This window comes from Dipodomys ordii, unplaced genomic scaffold (assembly GCF_000151885.1).
Source record: "Dipodomys ordii isolate 6190 unplaced genomic scaffold, Dord_2.0 Scaffold152, whole genome shotgun sequence".
In the NCBI taxonomy this organism is placed as follows: domain Eukaryota; kingdom Metazoa; phylum Chordata; class Mammalia; order Rodentia; family Heteromyidae; genus Dipodomys; species Dipodomys ordii.
Window position 1 is genome coordinate 2,337,232 of NW_012267368.1, and position 21,946 is coordinate 2,359,177.

Sequence of the window (21,946 nt, forward strand, 5' to 3'; positions counted from 1 at the left end):
AGGAGGAGGAGGAGGAGGAGGAGGAGGAGGAGGAGGGAGGAAAAAGAAGAAAGAAGAAGAAAGAAATTAGCAAATGGAATAATTTCTTACCAGGATAAACACTCTGCCATCCTGACCTTGAATCAGGAATCTGAATGTGCTCCGGGCGGAGGCCAGCTCCCCTAGACGCTGGCCAACAATGCTCTGGACAAACTCAGACCTGTTGGGAGAGAGGGCAGTTTTTTCATCCTGTGCCTCCCATAATCACCTAACTTGCAGCAGAAACAAAAAATACTCCCAGGGCACCCACAGGCAGAGACCACATGTTTTTGTCTGCTGACCATTCCTTACCATCTTCCCTAATATGGATTTCAGGAAGTTGTAAAACCTGTTCTGTGGGTATTAATGTATTTTCCACCCCAAATCAAACAATTCCCCCTACTGAATTTAAAGACGGCCAGGCTGGGCACATCACTATTTCATCTGTTCTGTGACATACTGAACATGAATCACAGAGACACTGAAAAACGCAAGAAATCTCCTCCCAAGTAGAACAGGTTCAACCACAATATTGTTTTCAATAAATACTCATTAGAGTAAACTTCTGTTTGCAAATAAAAATGATTAGAAGAAACCTTAGTATAAATATTTAGTAGAATTTTATTATAAATATAGGAGTCATTATTTGTAACTGACCTCTGTTTAAAATTCTTAAACATGTTAACATAAAAATAGATGTAATTTTTCAAGCACTTATTGAGTTAGGCTACAATAACTCGCACATATAAGGATTACATTTCTATGAATACAGTTGTCTATATCAAAATAAAGAAATCCTACATCATTTACATATGTGGTTTAACTAGCAATCTTTCTCAAAGGCTTTTTTCTCCCACCTCTCTAGATACAAAAGAGTTAGGAATAAAAATGAGTAGCTAGTTATACCTACAGTTTCCCACATTTGAAGTTTTCTGAAATTACTTTTATTATCTTCAGTTGTGCAGAGCTCAGTGGTAAGTACCGCATCTTGATGGATGTCACGCCTCCCATCATCCCCCCACTCAAGTCAGGAAATGAAATCAATTTGCTATTTGTACCTTGGTATGACGGGAAAACTTCTCTCAGATGGCTGAATAATTATCTCGGTCATATAAAACTTGGTGGTTTCTAGAAACAGAAGAAATTTTAAATGTTCCCAATACGCCAATATTTTATTATGTGAAGATTAGCCTCAATTATGACATACCAAACTACTTTTCCTAAGTGAAAACTCAATATACTGGTCAAATAGTATTTAGCAAACATTTCCCCCAAACAATTTAGTTACAAAGACATGAAGGTAACTAGTAGAGGTTACTTCCAAGGCTATCAACCATAGGCGATTTGTTTAGAAAAGCTTGTAGATCCATAGAATCAGATTCTGCCCACAAGTGGAAGGCTATTAAAATTACCATACAATGGTCACCAAATCTGTTTTTCTGGTTACTTAAGTAACAACTATGTTGGATTGTTTAAAAATTTATTTTAAGTGCTTAATTTCATTAGAACAAAGGAAATACAAATCCAAATCAACTTTTTTGTGAGTGTGCTGGTCCTGAGGCTTGAATTCAGGGCCTGGGTGCTATCCCTGAGCTTCTTCTTGCTCAAGGCTAGCACACTGCCACTTGAACCACAACTCTACCACCAGCTTTTTTGGAGTAGTTTGTTGAAAATAGGGAATCTCACAGCCTTCCTGCCTGAGCTGGCTTTGAACTGGGATCCTCAGATCTCAGCCTCTTGAATAATTAAGATCACAGGTGGAAACCACCAGTGCAGTGGGCAGCTTATACCTGCAATCCTAGCTTCTCAGGAGGCTGAGATCTGAGGACTATGTTTAGAAGTCAGGAACAGAAAATCTGTGATACTCTTATCTCCAGTTAACCAGCCAGAAGCTGGAAGTAGAAGTACGGCTCAAGTCATAAGTGCCAGCCGTAACCATTGGATAGGCTTGCAAAAACAGATAGACATAATCACATACAGCGTTTGGAACTGTAAATGGTAAGGTTTCTAGGCAATCACCTGGCAAAGCATTAATGTTGTATACATATTTTGATACTTTAAATTCTGAATAATTTATCTTGAATACTCATAAAACATAGACAGAATGCCTATAAATATGGTCATAACATTAGTAGAAAAATACTCAAAACAGATTAAAAAATTGAAGCTGGATTAAATAATGAGGTATTTCAACAACAGAATACCATGCATGTTTGACAGTTTAGAAAGGCCAAATTAAAACCATAAACAATGAAAATGGATTATCTTACAAATGATGTTACCAAATAATTATTTAATAAGCCAGGTAGATTTTTTTCAAGTTCCTCAATATAATATACAAAAAGGACAAAAAATAAAATCAGGATAGTAGGGGAAAAACAAAGGAGGGGGGTAACAATTCTTGATAGCAAATATCCTCATTATGTTACTCATGTAACTGTAACCCCTCTGTATAGTATCTTTACAATAAAAAATATTTGTAAAAAATATAATAAATAAAAAGCTTAATACATGACTATGTAGAAATGTACTTAGTTGTCCTTTTTTTTTTTTTTTTGTCGGTCCTGGGGCTTGAACTCTGAGCCTGGGCACTGTCCCTCAGCTCTTCAGCTCAAGGCGAGCACTCTACCATTTGAGCTACAGCGCCACTTCCAGTTTTCTGGGGGTTTATTGAACATAAAGAGTTTCCTTCCCCAGGCTGGCTTTGAAATTCGATCCTCAGCTCTCAACCTCCTGAGTAGCTAGGATTACAGGAGTGAGCTACTGGTGCCCAGCCCTTATTTGTCCTTTAAGTTCTGCCAATTTTTGCTATTTTGAAGTGACATCAGTAGATGTAAAATTGAACCTGTTAACATTACAAAATGACCTTTTGATGTCACATGTTGTTAATCTATAATTTAATTCTATAATTTCAATCCCATTTGAACTATGGTGGTTTTTATACAATTAATATTTACTTGAAATCATCCACATGGTCCTACTTGATCAGTCTTTCATGTTTCTTGAACTTTCTGGGGTCATTTTCTTCTACTTGAGTACAAGTGGAATTTCTCTTAATAAGAAAGCAGAGTGAATTATTACAGTTATTTGCTAGAACATACATTTATCTCTGCCTCTCTGGAGGATATTTTCAGTGGGGATGAAGAGCTAGTGCTAACAGTTCTTTCTTTGTTCCCAGAGGCAGTATCATCATACTGTCTTCACATTTCCATTACCACTGCTCCTGTGAAAGGGACTGGTGGGGGTTTTTTTGTTGTTTTTTTTTTTCCTAGAATGCTATGAAGGCTTTCCCTTGCTTTTCATCCTGCAGTTCTACATTGACATGTCTAGGTACGGCTTGCTTTGAATTTGTCTTGCTTGGGTTCAATGAACTGGAATTCATTGTGCCTCTTGGATCTGTACTGAAGTGTTGTTGTGCATTATGTTTATAAAATTCTCAACAACTTCTTGTTCACATACTGCCCACTCCATTCTTTTTTCTTATTTTCTTTTTGGAAGTCTAATTTAAAAAATGTATGTCAGATGGTTTCATTCTACATTCTATATTCCATGTTTTTCATTTTATCTGTATTTGTTATCTTTTTGTCTCTGGGCTGCATTAAAGATTTCTCAATTTCTTCCCTTAGTGAATTCTTTCAGGCTGTATCTAATCAGTTATCAACCACTCTCTGGATGTATCTTTATTCCAATGATAATAAGGGACTCTTCTAGAAATTCTTTTGCGACTCTTTTCCCAATATACCATTATAGTTTTCTTTTTTGTTCAGTCATCTTCAGATCTGGCTTTTGCACTGTTAAATATACTGAGCATGGTTGTTTTACAGTTTATGCGTGACAATTCTGTTTCCACTGCCTGCCTTCTGTTAGCGCTTGTGAACAATGTCATTAGGGTTTGAATAGGCAGTGTCCCTCCCAGGCTCATTGTGGAAGAGGACTTGGGCCCTAGCTGGTGGCATTATTACAGAGGATTCTAGAAACATTAGGAAGTGGGGCCTGGCTGAAGTGGGTGGTGGCCTTTGGGAGTGGTATCATGTCCCCCTTTCCCAGGAGAAGGACCCGCCTCTCATGGAGCACCAGGGAAGGAGTTTGGCATTATTACTAGTTAAGCATCTTTAGAGGACCATTAAAGAATGCTAACGCACTATTAGTGATAACTCTTTATTGAACTATCCTTACTTTTTATTTTCCCTCTCTCTCTTAAGCCTACTGAGATTTGGGAGATGGAGAGATTCACCTCCAGGAGGCCGGCAGTAGTTAAGCCTCTCCTCACGCTCTCACCTGGCTTTTTTTACTCAAGGCTGGTGCCCAACCACTTGAGCCACCCCTCCACTTCCAGAATTTTGCTAGTTAACTGGAGATTAGAGTCTTTTATATGTCTGCTCAGGCTGGCTTCAAACTGCAGTCCTCAGATCTCAACCTCCTTGAGTAGATATGATTACAGGCATGAGCCACCAGTGCCCAGACTCGTAAGAGGCTTCTTTTTAGTCTCAAAAAATGACACTGAACTCATATCCTGACATATGGAATTGTAACCTCTTTGCAACTACTTAATAATAAAAATCTAAAAGAACACTGAGACAACCATGCTTTACAACTCATTCAGAGCATGCAACCTGTCAGATTCTGATGGTTTAAAACCAAAAAACAAAAAAACAAAAAAAACCCACCACTGCCTTAAGTACAGCGTTTCATTTAAAGTCTCTTTAATTAATTATATTAAAAACAATTACTCATTACCCACTAAGCAAACACAGCATGTTGTAGCACTCTAAACATTTTAAACCGTATCTTTAAACAGCATTTTAATTATTAGGATTTTCATTATTATAAAAGCAGTATGGCATACACTTCACAGAAAGGATGATTAACACCATTAGGAAAAAGAGTAAGGAACCAAATACAAAACTCAGAATATGTTTTTCTTCCATTTCAACAAGTCCTCTCCTACCTCCAGTCCCAAAGTACAGCAAGTGGTGAACGATAGCCCAGAAAAGCAGGTTTTCTACCTGTGGGCACCCAATTCTTCTGACTGAAGAGTTGTACTAAGAGAAAAAACTTGCAGATTCTTTAAGATGGACTCAAGTATAAATTTTATGCTATTGCTTTTCACTAGAAAGAGAATATAAAACACTGGAAATGACCTGACTTCTCACTGCTTAAAACTCTCTACTCTGAGCCTACTTCCTATACTGGTGGCTCACCCCTGTAATCCTAGCTGTTCAAGAGGCTGAGATCTGAGGATCTGGGTTTGAAGCCTGCCTGGGGAAGGAAAGTCCATGAGACTTATCTCCAATTAGCCATTTAAAAACTGGAAGTGGAACTGTGGCTCAAAGTGGTAGGGTGCTAACCCTACCTGAAAGTTCAGGGACAGTGCTCAGGTCCTGAGTTCAAATCCCACAATGGAAGAAAAAACAAACCCTAAGTACTCTTTCATTAAAAAGGTCAAAATAGACAAACTTTTAAATATTGTATGAGGCTAATAGATTTCTATCTCTAAAAGCACTGATTCTATGAAACATATTAATATTACACCCTTCCTATACTACTAAAATCTCATTCTGGCTTTAGAATAGGAAGGAAATCCTTTTAGCTTTTTGTTATAAAATTGTTCTTACCTGGTGACATAGTCTCTCCCAGCGTTACCTTGCAACGCTTACAAATTACTTTGGTATTTGCTTTTGGGTCCTGTAGAACAGAAAAAAAAATGTCATTTAAATGTCATTCAGCTTTTCTTAAAAGGAATATATAATTTTAACATAGTCTCCAGAGGATACATTGAACTTTACATTTCATTCTGCCCTCTACTAAATACTGGGAATGCAATTAGTTTTGCATATATAATTCACATGCACAGAAATCATTTCTTTTTTAGGGAGAATAATGCAGATTGGCTTTTCCAAACCTAGATACTTTTGATAATCCAAATGTTTCCAAATAATTCAAACAAGAAGCAGTATGCAATGCTCAAGTACTTTCAAATAGCCTTATAATTTGAAACTGGTTTGTATGTACAGAACACACGAGAATATGACCTGGAGAATATGAACTGGAGCTCATATTATTCTGATTCCCTGGCCAGTGTTACTTACATAAAAGTAACCAATAACTCACAGCCAGTCATAATTCAGAAGTTAAAAATATCAAACTTGTTCATGTAAATCTATTTCTTTCCATTTAAGATATGCACTGGAAATGGAAAGTTGGGTCATGTTGTGAACAAATTCCTCAAACATTCTTAGGCTTCAAAACTTAGGGAAAGGTAGCTGCTTCCCAGCTCAGGAGGGTGGAGCTGGGCTTTGTGGAGGAGGAGGTGGGCTTTGTGGAGGAGGCTTTGTCAGCCTGCAGGGCTGCTCCCCAGCAAGGTCAGGGGGCAGCCAGGGTGCTAGGCATGGCAGGATAGCCAGAACCCCAAGCTCTGTCCTGTCCCCGGCCGGCTGCTGGCTTTTTTCATAGCAGCCACCTTCTGAGACCCCTTCCTCAGCAGCAAGAGAATTTCTGCATCTCCAACTTAAGTCTGGAGCTCATCTCTGCAGGGTCTGGGCTGTCTGGGTCCTAAAACATGTTCAAGAGGCCGCCAGGCACATTCCTACAGTCAGGGGTATCCACACGAGGCTGGAGACTAAGACGTAAGCAGGCTTGTACACAGCTGGATAACTGGGACCATACAGTTCCAGACCATAACATCCTTTTTCCAGAATAGGAAATTGTAATAGGAACAGAAGATGAGATTGTGCCTGAAGCTGTGGAGAAGGAACATGTCTGAGATTATCGGGAGTATGCGTGAAGCACTTGAGGAAGAAACAGATTCTATGGCAAAGCATGAATCTAGGGAAAAATCATTTTTCCGAAGTTTACAACTCAGATAGACCTTGAACCAGAGCAGATTCTATGGCACAGGTATTGATTGAGCTTGTCTGGATTTCTGGTGAAAATATACCACAAGAAAAGGATATTCCAAATTGCCCCTGCGGTGCCAAAACAATATTTGAATTCCAGGTCAAGCCACAGCTGCTGAACGGCCTGAAGGCAGAGACAGAGGAAGAGCACTGACTGGGGTCTCCTGGCTGTGTTCACCTGTACTGAGAACTTGGCCCGGGCACTGGCTACACAGAGGGATTTGTGTGGGAGCAGGACATAACAGACACACCGTGAAGATAAGCCTTATGTCTTCTCACCTCCCAATTCCAGCTCAAGGACTTTTATCTCTTGTTCCAGAGATGGAGCCACAAAAATGCTACTCGAGGCATTATTTACAACATTGTTCTATGTGTTAGTACAAGACTGCTCAGTGACAGGGAATTAAAAGTAAGTTTTAAAGTCGGTTTCCATGTCCACAGTGGAAGGAAACTGTTATCATGGACTACACAGACACCAAATAATGTCTCAATGAACATCAGGATATCATTATGGATGGTACTCATGGTATGGCGTTTTCATTTTTTAAACATATTCACCTATGTATATGGTCATAGAAATAAATCTAGAAAGATACACAAAGTAAACTGGTTACCTGTGAATGGTAGGACCAAGTGACATGGTCTTTTTACTTACATGTACATATTTTTCTATAATAAAAATGAGCCATGGGGCTGGGAAGGTGGCTCAGTGGTAGAGCACTTGCCTTGCATGCATGAGGCCCTGGGTTCGTTTCCTCAGCACCACATAAGCAAAAAGGAAAAAGCCGGAAGTGGCATTGTAGCTCAAGTGGTAGAGCGCTAGCCTTGAGCTCAAGAGCTGAGGGACAGCGCCCAGGCCCAGAGTTCAGGCCCCACGACCAGACCCAAAAACAAAAAAACCCAAAAACACAAAAACAAAAACCAAATTAGCTACATGCCCAATAAACTGAAAAGAAAAAGAAAAACAGGAAAAAAATGACTAATAGGTAAACAATGGCGGCTCTTTCTCACGTCCATGGTAATGAGTTTGTTAAAGCCATGTAATATTCTATAACCCAAGACATACCTCGACATCAGCAAGCAGGAGGAATTGAGCGGGGGAGACTAGTGGGAGGGGCTGGCCTAACAAGGTGTGTGAAAATGGTCAAAATAGATCTATGAAAGCCAAACAGTGAAACCTGGTGAAATTGGGTAAGCCGGTAAGGGAAAAGAGTGAAAGAAGGGGCGAGAGCGATTGGAGTATAAACATGTGGAAACGTAACAAGGAACCCCTCATATCACTGACATAACCTAATTAATAATAAAAATGATAGCAATAATAAAGGGTCAGATGCCAGTGGCTCACATTCATAATCCTAGTTAATCAAGAGAATGAAATTTGGAGGATCAGAGTTTGAGGCCAGCTAGAGAAGAAAATTTTGCTATAAAATAATTAGAAAAAAGAAAAAAAAAAGCAGAGTTGGAGACATGGGCAAAGTCCTGGGTTCAAACCCTAGTACTGCCCAAAAATGAGGAGAGGGAAACCAGTGGAAAAGGAGTTCTATAACCCTGGACACTTGAAGGAAAAAATGGCAGAAAAAAAGACAGAGCAAAGTTAGGAAGGTAATGTCTTTCTGGTGTGGTTACCACATATATTCGTCTACGGAAAAAGTTTTAACCGTTCAGTGCAAGTTCAAGTACTTCCCTTGGTGCTGACAAACTATTTGGGAAAAGGTTACATATGAAGCAAACTGAATTCCATTAACAAGAAGCCGCTAATAATGGCCAGAGGTGATGTTTGAATATAGAACTCTCATATTCTACAGCTTGTGCTAAGGGTTTTACAAATTACAGGTTCCGTAATGATGGAGAAACAATTCACAGAATAAATCCACTGGGTGATAGCCTACATTAATATATATATATACATATATATACACACACACACACACACATATATAATAAAATATCTGGCCAATTGCTTCAAGAAACTTTTGTGTTGTGTTTGTGTATGATCAGATCTTCATGTAAAAATTTCATTTTTTACTAAAGATATCATAGTCAAAAGCAACTCCACAACTTATGTTGGGGTCTTCTATGACTCACTCTTTCTTTTTTTGGGGGGCAGTCTGGTCGTGGGGCCTGAACTCTGGGCCTGGGTGCTGTCCCTCAGCTCTTCAGCTCAAGGCTAGTGTTCTACCCCTTGAGCCACAGCGCCACTTCCGGCTTTTTTCTTTTTGCTTATGTGGTGCTGAGGAATCAAACCCAGGGCCTCAGGTATGCAAGGCAAGTGCTCTACCACTGAGCCACCTTCCCAGCCCCTGACTCACTCTTTCGTTCCCATTTTTACTAGCATGTATTATCTGAACAGAAAGGGGAGAGGGTTTCACTGAGCTGTTTCCATGCCTTGAAGACTCACTCTTTCATCCAGCCTCAAACTCTTACTATCAGTAAAAATGCAGAAAAGCATCCTCATGTCTCTTCCTCACATAAGATCTCTGGAAGAAATCTCCAGTCAGATAAAAACCCCACCCTATTTTCCCTTGTGTAGCTGCAGGATTTCTGTCATCTTTCTATTGATAGGTCTGTTCATACCTGGCCCAGTCTCTTACCCAGCACATGCTTGGTGCAGTCCACACACCACGCCATCTCTGGCTGCTGCACTGATACTCTAGTACCTATCACATGCCCATAGCAGGCAGCAGGCAGCAAGCCTGGGGTCTCCCTAGGTATCCCAGGCTGACCCTGAACTTGACCTCTACCTCCTAGACTCCGTCTCTTTCAACCTCTCCAGTGCAGGGCACAAGCTACCATGCCTTGCTCATACTCTCTTTTACTAAAGTTGTTTTATTATCTTTAAGTAGTTGTACAGAGGAGGTGGTTTACAATAAAACAGTCTATGAATACAATGCATCTTGATCAGTGTCACCCCCTTCAATATCCTCACCCCCGCCTTCAATCCACCCTTTCCCTACTTCTCTTAACTTTGTGGTATATACAATAAATTATTGACTGCAATCTACCCCCATCACCCTCTTCATTTCTCTGCCTTTCTCCACTTGGCCCCACGTACCCTCCTGCAAATACACATTTCCTGGTATGATTTTGTTGGACTTTGAACTCATCTTTCTAAAAGATTATACTGTTTGAGCTCTCCAGAGAGCCTATTACACTTCAGTTAATTCATTTGTAAACACTTGCATACTGCCCAACATGATTACCTATACACTTATAGGCACATGTTAGCTACCACAAATGAAGGAAACAATGCAATCTTTGTGTCTCTGTGTCTGGCTTACGTCACTTAAATGTAATTTTTTTCCAAGTCTTTCCATTTCCTTACAAATGGTTCAGTATCATTCTAGCAGATGAGTAAAATTCCACTGTGTATATATACCACAATTTTCTGATCCATTAGTCTACTGAGAGGCATCTGGAAAGATTCTATTCAGTTATGGTGAATAATGAACGTGGTTGTGCTGGTTTGTATTCTTTTGGGTAAATGCCCAGGTGTGGGATTTCTGGGTTATAGGGTAGTTCTACGTTTAATTTTTTTTTTTAAAGTAACCTCCATATGGATTTCCAGAGTGGTTGAACAAGCTTATATTCCCACCAACTGTATTAGAGTTCCCTTTTAACTGCATCCCATAAACATTTGTTGTTTGTTTGATAGGTGCCATTCTAACTGGGGTGAGGTGAAACAGACAAGGACCTAATATCCAGAATATACTTAGAGCTCAAAAAAATTAAATTCTCAAAAATGGAACCTTCAAAGAAACAACAACTAAATTAATAAATGACTTAAAGACAGACTTCGTAGTAGTCACAGACATGGCCAACAGACTCGTGAAGAAATGCTCAACATCTCTGGCCATAGAGGAAATGCAAATCAAAACATTCCTGAGATTGCACCTTGGTCCTGTTTCTAGGACTTAAATAGAATTATGAATCTTGTAAAAGGATGAGGTGCATCTTTATCATCCTGTTATAACATGCACACTTTTTAGTATCTTGGTAGGCACACGCACACACACACACACACACACACATCATACAAGAGATAGCAAACAAGTCACCAAACTAGAGAATTCTTTAGCAGACATCTTTTGAAAACAAAAAATACAAACTGCCACTAGAGGCACAAGTAAAACACTCCAAATTCTACGAGGAATGAAGATGAATGAGACAGTGCCAGGTTCTCTCTGTGCTGCTTTTAAAATCAGATCTTTTTAATTAACACACTTTAGCACATTAATTTTACTTAAAGAGCAGCTCTGCTTTGTAATGCATTTTTCTTGACCTGAGCTGCAAGGAAGTAATAAAAGCAAGTTGTATAATGAAGCCCCCTACCAGTATGGGAACTAGGAGCAGACCTCAAAGATAGACATTGTTGGGAACTAATTAAATCAATATATCTAGGACCTGCCAGTGCTTCTCAAGAGATGAGGAATCCTCTCCTGTCCTTTCTTTTTCTTTTCCTTTGTGTTGTTTCAATTTTTAAGGACACCTGATGTCTCTCTCTCTCACACACACACACACACACACACACACTTCCCAAGAGATACCATTATGAAGCTGGGTCACCAAGTGACATTTCAGACTCCTGCTAGATGGCTAGACTAGGTGATAGGAGAAATTGGTTTTCAATAGCACGGAAGAGCAGAGGAGCCTCTGGAGCCAACAGGGCAGTGGTTAGGCAGTCTCTCCGAATTTCTGTTGCTATTTTGGTCTCAGACAGACTCTTTCAACTGCTACAACACGCAATTAAAGTACAACTTCCAGCTAGACCAATGTGAAAACAATCTTGTCAAACCACCTCTCCTGATAGCCATTTCCCACAGTCTCCTTGATAGACAAGACTACAATGTCTAAATAGGAAAGATCTTCCTTTCGAATAAGAAATAAAAGACTGCTGCTTACAGGGTACAGTTCTTAAGAATGGCCACGTATAACTGATAAAGTTCTTTGAGTGAAGATTATTTCTAAACAAGGAGACACAGCTTCCCTTACTCAATCTTTCTCCTTTACACCATCAGAATGTGTTGTTAAATGGCTCATATCTTTATTCTTAGCTACTCAGGAGGCTGAGATGTGAGGATTGGGGTCTGAAGTCAGCCCAGATGAAAAAGTCCAAGAGACCCTTATCTCCAATTAATCAGCAAAAAGCCACAAGTAGAGGTGTGTCTCAAATGGTACACCTGGAAGCTCAGTGCCGTTTCTACCCTCTTTGTCTGTTCCCTTGGCAGTATCTGCCAGTGTGTATATGTGCACGAGTGCATGCGTGTATGTGTGTGACAATCCTGGGCCTTGAACTCAAGGGCTGGGTGCCATCCTTGAGCTTTTTTGCTGAAGACTGGTGTTCTACCACTGGAGCCACCCCTCTACTTCTGGCTTTTTTTGTGTGTGGTTCATTGGAGATAAGAGTCTCATGAACTTTGCTGCCTAGGATGGCTTTGAACTGCAATCCTCAGTTCTCAGCCTCCTAAGTAGCTAGGATTATTGGCCCAAGCTACTGGTACCTGGCAGCATCTTTCTTTTATTTTATTTTATTGTTATTGTAAATATACAGAGGGTTACAGGTACATGAATCCGGTAATGAGTGCAATTCTTTTTGAATGACATCTCCCCTTTCCTCGCTCTCTCCCATCCACACCCATAAGATATACAATTCATTTTCCACAATGTCTAGTAGGTACCACTATTGTATTTGTTCACCCTTTGTTCCACCTTAGAACACTGAACTCTAGACTACAGGCAGGCACAGAACACCTGGTCCTAACTGTAAAGTGAGCACCCTAAGTAGAAGAGCATGTTCTCTTAGAGTTTTGAGGCTGGCACGCACACAGTTTTGAGGGAGATTTAGAACCATGTGGGCAGCACAGGGAAGGACTGCCATGCGGGGCAGGTGCCACTTCCTCCTCTGGGGACATCTTTAAGGGTCCATAAACACTGGAGCAGAGCCCCACAGGGACAGACGCCCATCCCCTTCAGAGGAGGCAGGTGTGACAAAACCAAGATGCCAAAACAGCCAAGAAGCCAACAGGACTGTCAAAGAGGAACCCTGTAAGCCAAGCCACTGACTTCGGGGACTCACTCCTTGCTCTCTTACATAGAGAACTCCCTGATCCCCTCCCTGGCCCTTTCCCTCTCAGCCCTCCTCTGGGAAGCAGAAAACTTGGGTCTATGGGGAAGTACCAATCAATATTAAAATAATTCCAGAAACAAAAAGGAGGGCATATAATCTACACGGCCTCAGATTTTACCTGACACGGTTGGCTTCTTAAGTTCACCAAATAGAAGGTATCTCCAACGAAGCAGTCACCGTGTCCTGGGTGAAGAGACTTCTGGGCGAACGGGTCCGGGTGGCAGCACCACTCCTCGACCAGGGCTGCCCAGTTGGCGCTGGGCAGTGGGAGCACCCTGAGCAGCCTTCTGCTTAGAAAGAGAGAAGATGTGGTTTCTACCAGGCAAAATGGAACAGCTTCTGAAGTAAATCTTATGTGCAAGATGGAAGGAGCTCTAACACGCTCTTGAGGTTAACTTCTCTCAATAACGAAAGGAGTATGTGCTCACATTGTAAGTTCAAAATCAAGAGGTGCAACCCAGACAAAATCATCCTGACCTCCAAAGAAAAGTGAATTTGCCACAGGATGGATGGCATGTTTCTTATCCTTCTTTCAAGAGGAACATTTATACATGCATGCACACGAAGTCTGAGGTCAGAGGATACATGCATACTGTATTTCGTGTGTTTATCTAGTTACACCATGACTGCCAATATTCCATTAATGACTACATTGTCTACTTCCTAGCTCTCTAGATCATTCCCCCATTGTTAGATATTTACAGGTAGACTGCTATGAGGAACAGAAAATGGAGATACAAAGTTTGCACACATCTGATTATTGCTTGGGAAAAACAATCTTGTGTGAAATTCTAAGCACAAGTAATATGAATCTTTTTAAGCCCAACACCCATTTAGTAGACTTCTTTGCAAAAACACTGCACTAATCTGTAATTCTTCCACTTACCCTTTTCTTAATTAAATCCTATCACTTTTCCATCTATATACAAGTTATGTATAAAAACATTCTCAATTAGCCATGTTTAAATTACTAGTGAAATTGCATTAGTGTATTTATTGACTACCATGACATTTCTGTGAATTGTGGCCAATGACTAGTTTCCAATGAAGCATTAATATATTATTATTAATTTGCAAAAGTATATGCTATATTAAATTATCCATCCTACTACCATTTGTGATTTTTAAAAAAACTTTCCAGGATTATTGATTTAGGTGTTTTTTTGAGGGGGAAGAAGTACAAGTTTTACACCTAGGGCTGTAGGCCAGCCTGGCTTGCTCATTCATCTGGTATTCTATCATTTGAGCCACGCCTCCAAATCCGTTTTTTTGTCATCTTGTTATTTTGGAGATGAAGTTTTGAGAACTTTGCTGTCTAGGATGGCCTCAAATTGTGACACTCTGGATCTCAACTTCCTGAGTAGCTAAAATTACAGGCATGAGCCACCAATGCTTGGCTGGTTCTGGTGTTTTAAAGTTCGGATTGCCTAACACTTTCTTCTGTAAATTTTTTTCTATGATTCTATTTTAATGAGCTTTTCACATTAGTACAACTTTAGGTTTTACAGAAAGTTATCAGGACAGGTTGAATGTTTCCTACTTCTGTCTAACCTAACTTTCTCTAACAGCAGTATCTTATATAATCACAGTGATTTGCCAGAACTACAGCCTTTACACTTTACCAGTCTTTTTCCCTCAACAAAGTCCTGTTTCTCCATGATGACATATCAGTCACACTCTCTCTGTCAGTATCGTTCCAGATGCTGAGCTACCTGAAGAGTACTGGTCAGGGACTCTACTCAACCCCTTTCATTCTGGGATAAGCTGATAGGATCTCAGGACCTTGGGCAGCAATCTGAGGTGAGGTGAGGTGCTCACCATTTCACAGGTCCCTTGTTTAAACACGACTGACCACTGGGGATAGGAGTCTTGACTCCTGTGCCAGTGATACCTCCTGCTTCTACTACTGAAACACTAGTAAACAAGGTATATTAGAAGTCTTGGTTTAAAATGTGATTGTATCATTTCACAGCAAATGTGATTTTCTATTTCTCTTTTTAACAATTCCTCGATGTTAACCATTTTTCCTTGGTTCACGGACAGACTGTGACTATCACAAGAGGTCTCATAACAAAGAGGGAACCAACTAATTAATAATTCCAGATGGCGCAAGTGAAGAACAAGAAAGGCTGAGTCTAGTGCACTATACAGACCAGGAAAAGCTTGCCCCACTGCCATCTGCCAGGTGGCTGGGCACACAGGACACTGACAAGTGGCTCTTTCCTCGTGTTTCCTCATGTCTGTTGTGAACCAGGCATTATGATGGCCTAAGACATGAAACATACAGTCTCTTTAGATCCTCAGATTTTAGTAGAGAATACACACTTATAAGCAAATGACAAAACCACATGTAAGAGAATGTTCCTCATTTGTTAGGAAATGGAAAGACTTGGAAAAAACTATATTAAGTGACGTAAGCCAAGCCCAAAGAAACATAGGTCCCATGGTTTCCCTTATTTGCAATATCTAGTATATGTCTGAGTCAAGCAGAAAAGATCAGTTAAGTTGATGTTAGGGAAATGAACTCTAAGATATGTATTCAAATGTTTTTTTTCTTTCATGCGATTTTTTCTAACACATTTATAAGATTATTTCTTTGTTGCTTTGTATGTCCCTCCCCCACAGTATAACCCCTGCTTTCACTGTATTTGATGTTGTAATAATTTGTGGAGGGGAAGGGAAAAAACAAATCATTTAAATAGGGATACAGGTGGACTCATTGCAACAATGAGACATACAGTCGTTACGTTGAAAACGAACTTTACAACTTTGGTGGTGGGGGGGGAGGGTTGGGAGGGGGTGTGGGGGGAGGAGGGGATTTGAGGAGGCTACAATGCTTGATAAGAAATGTATTCATTATCTTGCCCATGTAATTGTAACCCCTCTGTACAGTATTTTCACAATAAAAAATAATAATAAAAAAAGAGAATGTTCCTCATAAACCTGGTGCTGGTGGCTCACGCCTATAATCCCAGCTACTCAGGAGGCTGAGATCTGAAGATCTCAGTTCTAAGACAGCTAAGGCAGACAAAGCCAAAAGACTCTTCTCTCCAATTAAGCAGCAAGAAGCCAGAAGTGGAGATGTGGTTCAAGTGGTAGAGTGCCTGCCAGCTTTAAGCAGAATGCATTAACAAAGAGTGTGAGGCCTTGAGTTCAAGCCCCAGTACACACGCGCATGTGCGTGCACAATGCTCATAGCAGAAGTGAGATTCTAAACTCAGTAGGTACAGGGGTTAAATACATATGATAACATGAGCCCTTTTCTCCAATCCCTATATGCAACACAAGGCCTGTATTTTGTTTTCAGGGACTTGGGATAGCCTGAATTCTTACAGAACCTACTTCTCTAAATTGTGAGCAAGATCAAACACACAAGTGTGAGGACATGAGGTTATATATGAACTTCAGAAAGCATCTGTGCTTAACTTTATAGGAAAAAAAAAAGGGAATTCTCTAAGCAGCAGGGAGATTTCAGGGCACCCTGGAAGAAAAAAATATGAAGACAGGCTCTGTGTTTATCTCACAACTCAGTTCCTACTCAGTGACACGGCTCCTGAGTTCTTTGTTGAAGGAGTAAACGAGCACATTCTAATGACAACAGCCTGTAGGTCCCTCCCTAGCTGGGATGAAGGGTTGACCACCTTTTCCTCTTGCTGCTTGAGAATCTGACCTTTGCTTTCACCGCCTAGCTCTGTTACCCTGGAAACCAGGTAAGATCCTGAGCATCAAATATATTGCTAGGCAACATGGCTTACAGTAAAAAAGGATCCCTGATTGGTAAATTGTATGTGGACTGGAAAGAACTATGAATGAGCTGTAAACATCTGAGGAAGAAGACAGGCTTTCAGCTTCCCTCAATGGAGCCTTTGTGGGAAACCCTAGAAATGCTCACTGCCAAAGAATCATTAGGAAGAGTGCAGACTAAAGGAGCCTCTGTGGGTCTTGTGTTTACACCTGGAACTGCTTATGTGGACAAACATGGGTCCACTCACTGGTCAGTGTGTGAGCTGCCACTGGCATGAACTTCAGCAGAGCCCTACAAAAGGCGTGTGAATGCCATGCTGCTCACAGGCCATCACGAGGCGAGGCCTGTGGTGTCCCTGAGAGTGTGCATGCACCAACAGGCTCACCCGTTACACAAGAGCCAGTGCCTCACACCTGAAATCCCAGCTACTAGGGAGATCTGAGGATCCAAGTTCAAAGCAGCCCAGGCAGGAAAGTCTATGAGACTCTTATCTCCAATGAACCAGCAAAACGCCAGAAAAGGAGGTATGGCTTAAGTGGTAGAGCACCAGCCTTGAGCAGAAAACTTGGGGACAGCACCTATGCCTTATGCCTTGGGTAAAAGTTTCTCTTCTCTGGTACACCATACACCCCGCCCCTTATACACACCCTCACACCTTTAATGCTCACACCTTCATGAGATTAAGAATTACCATTTCCCAGCTGCACAGGCTCAGTAGTGCTACCTAATCCATACAAGGTTAGGGAATGAGAGGTGATCAGAGATGCCAGGCCAACTTCCAGGTCTCCCTGCTCCAAGACTCAGCTCTTCCCTCTGGAATCCTGTTCCTCCTCCCCTGGCAGCGCAAAAGAGCAGTAGTGGAGGTGGGGCAGAGGGGGGAAGTGGGGTGGAAGGGAGAGGTGGCCCAGTGGCTTGGGGGTCACATATCAGCCAGGGGATGGACGTGGAGCTCCTGAGAGGTAGAAAGCCCTGGAGGATTTTAAGCAGGGAAATGACAGGTCAGATTTCAGTGGTTACTAACAAGAGAAGAGGGCAAGTTTAGAGTAAAAGGCAGGCCTAAGTGGGCTCCTGGATCCTCCCAACCATTAAGATTCTGTCTCCTAACATTTTGCATGGAGAACCAATAAACAGATCTTCAACAGTATGCAAAAGAGAGCAGTGCTAAAATCCCATGTGAGATCAAAGAGAAGAAAGGGCTTTCACAGAGCCCTGGGACCCAAGGAACATAACACAAAATATGATATTTCAGACTTGATCTGACCGTGGCACAATGAAAGCCATAATGCATACTTAACCATCTACATTCGACATCAGGAGCCAGAAAGTGCCAAATTCCAACAGCACTGCAAAGATAAAAGGAGTTTTACAGCAGAAATTTTTGTGATGTTTGGAAAAAGCACACAAAACCTTTAAGAACAAAAGGTATGTGTTAATCACAGCACCGAGAGTCTATCTACCTAAAACCTGACACATGGCCTTTGATACGATCTGCTTCTCATGGGAACTTTCAAAATAAAATGGATGCCATTTTTTTCCTCAAGGTAGCTTAGATAAAAACCTGTTAGAGCTCAGAGGAACAGAATGATTACCTAATTTTTCTCTCAACCTAAGACTCTAGGATAAACAGCCCGTGTTGATAGTAAACTTTGATATAAATTTTTTTTAATGCACCTTGAGCCTAAACTTCTGAGAAATATAAGAACTTAAAATATATAACCTTAAAAATGCAAGATTTAATGTTTTAGGTGATACTTAACCACACGCATAAGAAAATGTTCCTTAACATCCTCATTAAAAATAAAGGGCTGTTGTACCTGGCAAATTCCACGAGCTCTGATGTTAAATATTAGAAGCACTCAATGAGGCCTATAAGGTTAAACCATTCTCTATCCATTAATCCTGTGTTTTCCTGTCCTTTTAGCTTTGGATTAACCAAAATAAAACACCATGAATCACAGACTTCCAAAGCACAACTTCAGGAGGTTCACTGATCAGACATTTGACATTGGTAGGTAATTAAAGTAAGCTATTTCAAGAAAAAGACCAGCAAGTAAATAGATGTACACCATTACTGTGAATGTCCCACCAACAGTCCTAGGTACCTTTCTAGAAAAGACAGGATAATTAGGTGGAATACTGGAGGTGGGCATAGTATTGGTATCTGAACACAAAACCTCACAATTACTAGGCTGCTGGTGGCTCACATCTGTAATCTTAGCTACTCAGAAGGCTGAGATATGAAGACTGCAGTTCAAAACCAGCCTGGGCAGGAAAGTCTGTGAGACTATCCCAATAAATGACCAAAAAGCTAAAAGTGGTGCTGTGGCTCAAATGGCAGAGAGCTGGCCTTGAGCAAGAGAGTAGGGGGCGGGGGTTGGTAGAGGAAAGGAGAAAGTGAATGCTCAGGGACATTGCTCAGGCTTTGGGTTCAAAAGTCCCACTCCCCACTCCCTCCACTCCGCTGCCCAGGGCAGGGAAAGAACTCACTCACAATTGGTACACAGGTGCTCCACCACTTGTGTGCCTAGGTGTTTTTTTTTTCTTTGTCAGTCATGGGGCTTGAACTCTGGGCCTGGGCGCTGTCCCTCGCTCTTCAGTTCAAGGTGAGCACTCTACTGCTTAAGCCACAGTACCACTTCTGGTTTTCTAGTGGTTTATTGGAGATAAAGGTCTCATGGAGTTTCCTGCCTGGGCTGGCTTTGAACCGTAATCCTCAGATCTCAGCTTCCTGAGTAGCTAGGATTACAGGCGTGAGTCACTGGCACCCAGCCTAGGCAGTTATTTTTAATATAGGATTGCACTCCCAATCTGGTTACAGGCTTGAGCCACCACATCCATACTCCCCCACTGTGAAGATGGGAATCTCACCAATTACCTAGGCTGGCCTGACACCATGATCTTACCAATCTCAGCTTCCCAAGTAGTGAGGATTTCAGGTGCAAGCCACCAGCACCTGGCCAATGAGTTGATTTTGATGACCACAAGCACAAGCTTTTTTGGTTTTGCTTTTTGTTTAAGGGACACCAAAGTTGAGCATGCCATTTACTAGATCAGATAAGGGAGGGGAGAGTATGAAGACCCTGGAGCTGATCATTGCAGAACTGGAAACAGCACAGATCACCATTAAATGGAAAGCGTGGAGCAGGGCTGGGGAGGGGCTGCAGGGGAGAGTGCCTGCCCACAGGGACCCAGGAGAGGCTGGGCTCAGTTCCTCACCTCATGTGTTGCTGGGGGTGGGAGGGAAGCCCCCATACACAGCCCCATACACAGATGTGGAGCACAGGCTTTCATGTAAGGTTTGCTTATGGGAAGGGTGATGTCCACTTTTTTTTTTTTTGGCTTATCTTCCCAGAGAAAGACAATGATTCATTTCTTTGACACACACAGTCCATGTGAATCACAGTCCTTGAACATAAATGTTGGAAGCCCTAAATGATCTCCTAGTTTATTAAGAAACAACTAGAAAGAATGGGGCAGGTGCAGTAGAAACCATACATCTAATTTTAATAGAGCTGGTTGAGCACCGACTGTTACGTATGCTCTATTCCTTAGCCCCTGTGACAAGTTTGGAAAATGGAAAATTGGATGGAAGCAGCTGAGTTGATGGAGGCCAGGTTCAGCTATCAAGTGGTAAAGTTCGAGTTCAAAACAGGGGGCCATCCCCTGTTCTGGCCCTCCAGGCCCAAGGACTCTCCATGGTGAGTTAGGGGGTGAAGGCCGAGACGGAGCAGGGTGGTCTCCACACCCTTCTAGTCCTCAACCCCGCACACAGAAGGCTCAGCTCCTAGATAAGTGAGCACTAGAAAAGGAGCACTAGCGATGAGACTTCTCACTGCTGATGAAACTCAAATGGAACCCAACCTTGCATCTGGCGGCAGTATAACACACGGAGAAACTCAGAACACCTGGTGTTGCGTAAGGAGGGGGTGTTCCAGCAACTTCTGAGAACGACACCAGCCTGACGTAGTCTAAGAAAGACAAATAGTGATCTCTCAGCCTTTTCAGGTGGTGTGGGCCTGTCAGCCGGCCCGACCCCGGCAGCCATGCTGACCTGTAGGTGCCCTGCCCGGATGTCACCTCCTGTCCTACTGAACACAGCACCCTGAGGCTGCCGCGCATGCACCTCACCTCTTCCACCCGGGGATGCTGCCAAGTGCATCAAGCAGGCGAGAAAAAAAGCCAAAAAAAACACGCCCAAGCCAGCAGGAATTTATTGCCCACACCATTCACTAGGCACTGCGCCTGAGACTCGGATCTGATCAGAATAACAATGATCACAGTAGCCAGCACACACTGAGGGCGGCCCATGCCAGGCCATAAAGACTCACTCCACAGCCCCAGCTCTGTGAGGTAAGGGCTTTTTTTAAAAAAAAAAAAATCATTATTATTTTTTTGGTGTGGTAAGGTTCACTCTAGGAAGATGAGGTAGGCTTCTCGCTCCTCTTGGCTAAGTCTCCATACCTGTATTACCTAGGTAACTGGTACACCTGGAGGTCACATTCCCCCCTCCCCCCCCCTCTTCCCATTAGACCAGGGGAGGACCCTAGGCCCTGAGGTCATATTTGCATCCAGTGTGTGGCCACACATTCCCTTACCTAGCCCCTTCCCAGCCATGCTATGCCTCTCCACCATGGGGGGGGGGGGGGAGAGGAGGAGCAGCAAGTCTAAATACTTCTTTTCCTGCCTGAATACCACATGGCGCTCTCTTCATCATCTACCTAATTAAACCTAGTATATTTAATTTATCTTATAGATGCCAGTCCCGGAGCTTGAATTCAGGGCCTGGGAGTTATCTCTGAGATTCTTTTTCTCAGGGCTAGTGCCCTGCTTTTTTGTGATTAACTGGAGGCAAGAATCTCATCCTGCCCTGGCTGGCTTCAAACCACATCCTCAGATCACACCAGTGGCCTGAGGGACGAGAACCTGGCTGGTGAGGGTTATTATTATCATCCACATGTTCTCAGGGAGGACAGTGAGGTATGAAGAAACTTGACCGTGGTCACACTGCTAGGAAATGGCAGCTGCAAACCCAGGTCTGGCTTCTGAATCCACACTACTGAGCATGCCAGGAAGGAAGGAAGGGAGGGAGGGCACAAAGGGCAACAGCACTGCCCCCGCTTTCAACAGCCTGGAGCTTCCTCGTGAAAGCAGAGACGCGCTGTT

The 21,946-nt window shown here is 42.0% G+C and overlaps 1 protein-coding gene and 1 pseudogene across 1 annotated transcript in view; one reads left to right on the top strand and one right to left on the bottom strand.

Moving 5' to 3' along the window:
• Nucleotides 1–21,946, bottom strand: part of Ube3d (ubiquitin protein ligase E3D) — a 100,692-nt gene that overhangs the window by 70,155 nt on the left and 8,591 nt on the right. The window contains exons 5-8 of the mRNA XM_013032260.1: nt 13,157–13,325; nt 5,634–5,703; nt 1,077–1,146; nt 91–199 (exon numbers count right to left, since the gene is read on the bottom strand). Of these exons, the coding sequence (XP_012887714.1) occupies nt 91–199; nt 1,077–1,146; nt 5,634–5,703; nt 13,157–13,325 (418 nt within the window). The remainder of the gene's footprint in view (nt 1–90; nt 200–1,076; nt 1,147–5,633; nt 5,704–13,156; nt 13,326–21,946) is intronic.
• Nucleotides 6,060–7,170, top strand: LOC105997733 (annotated as a pseudogene).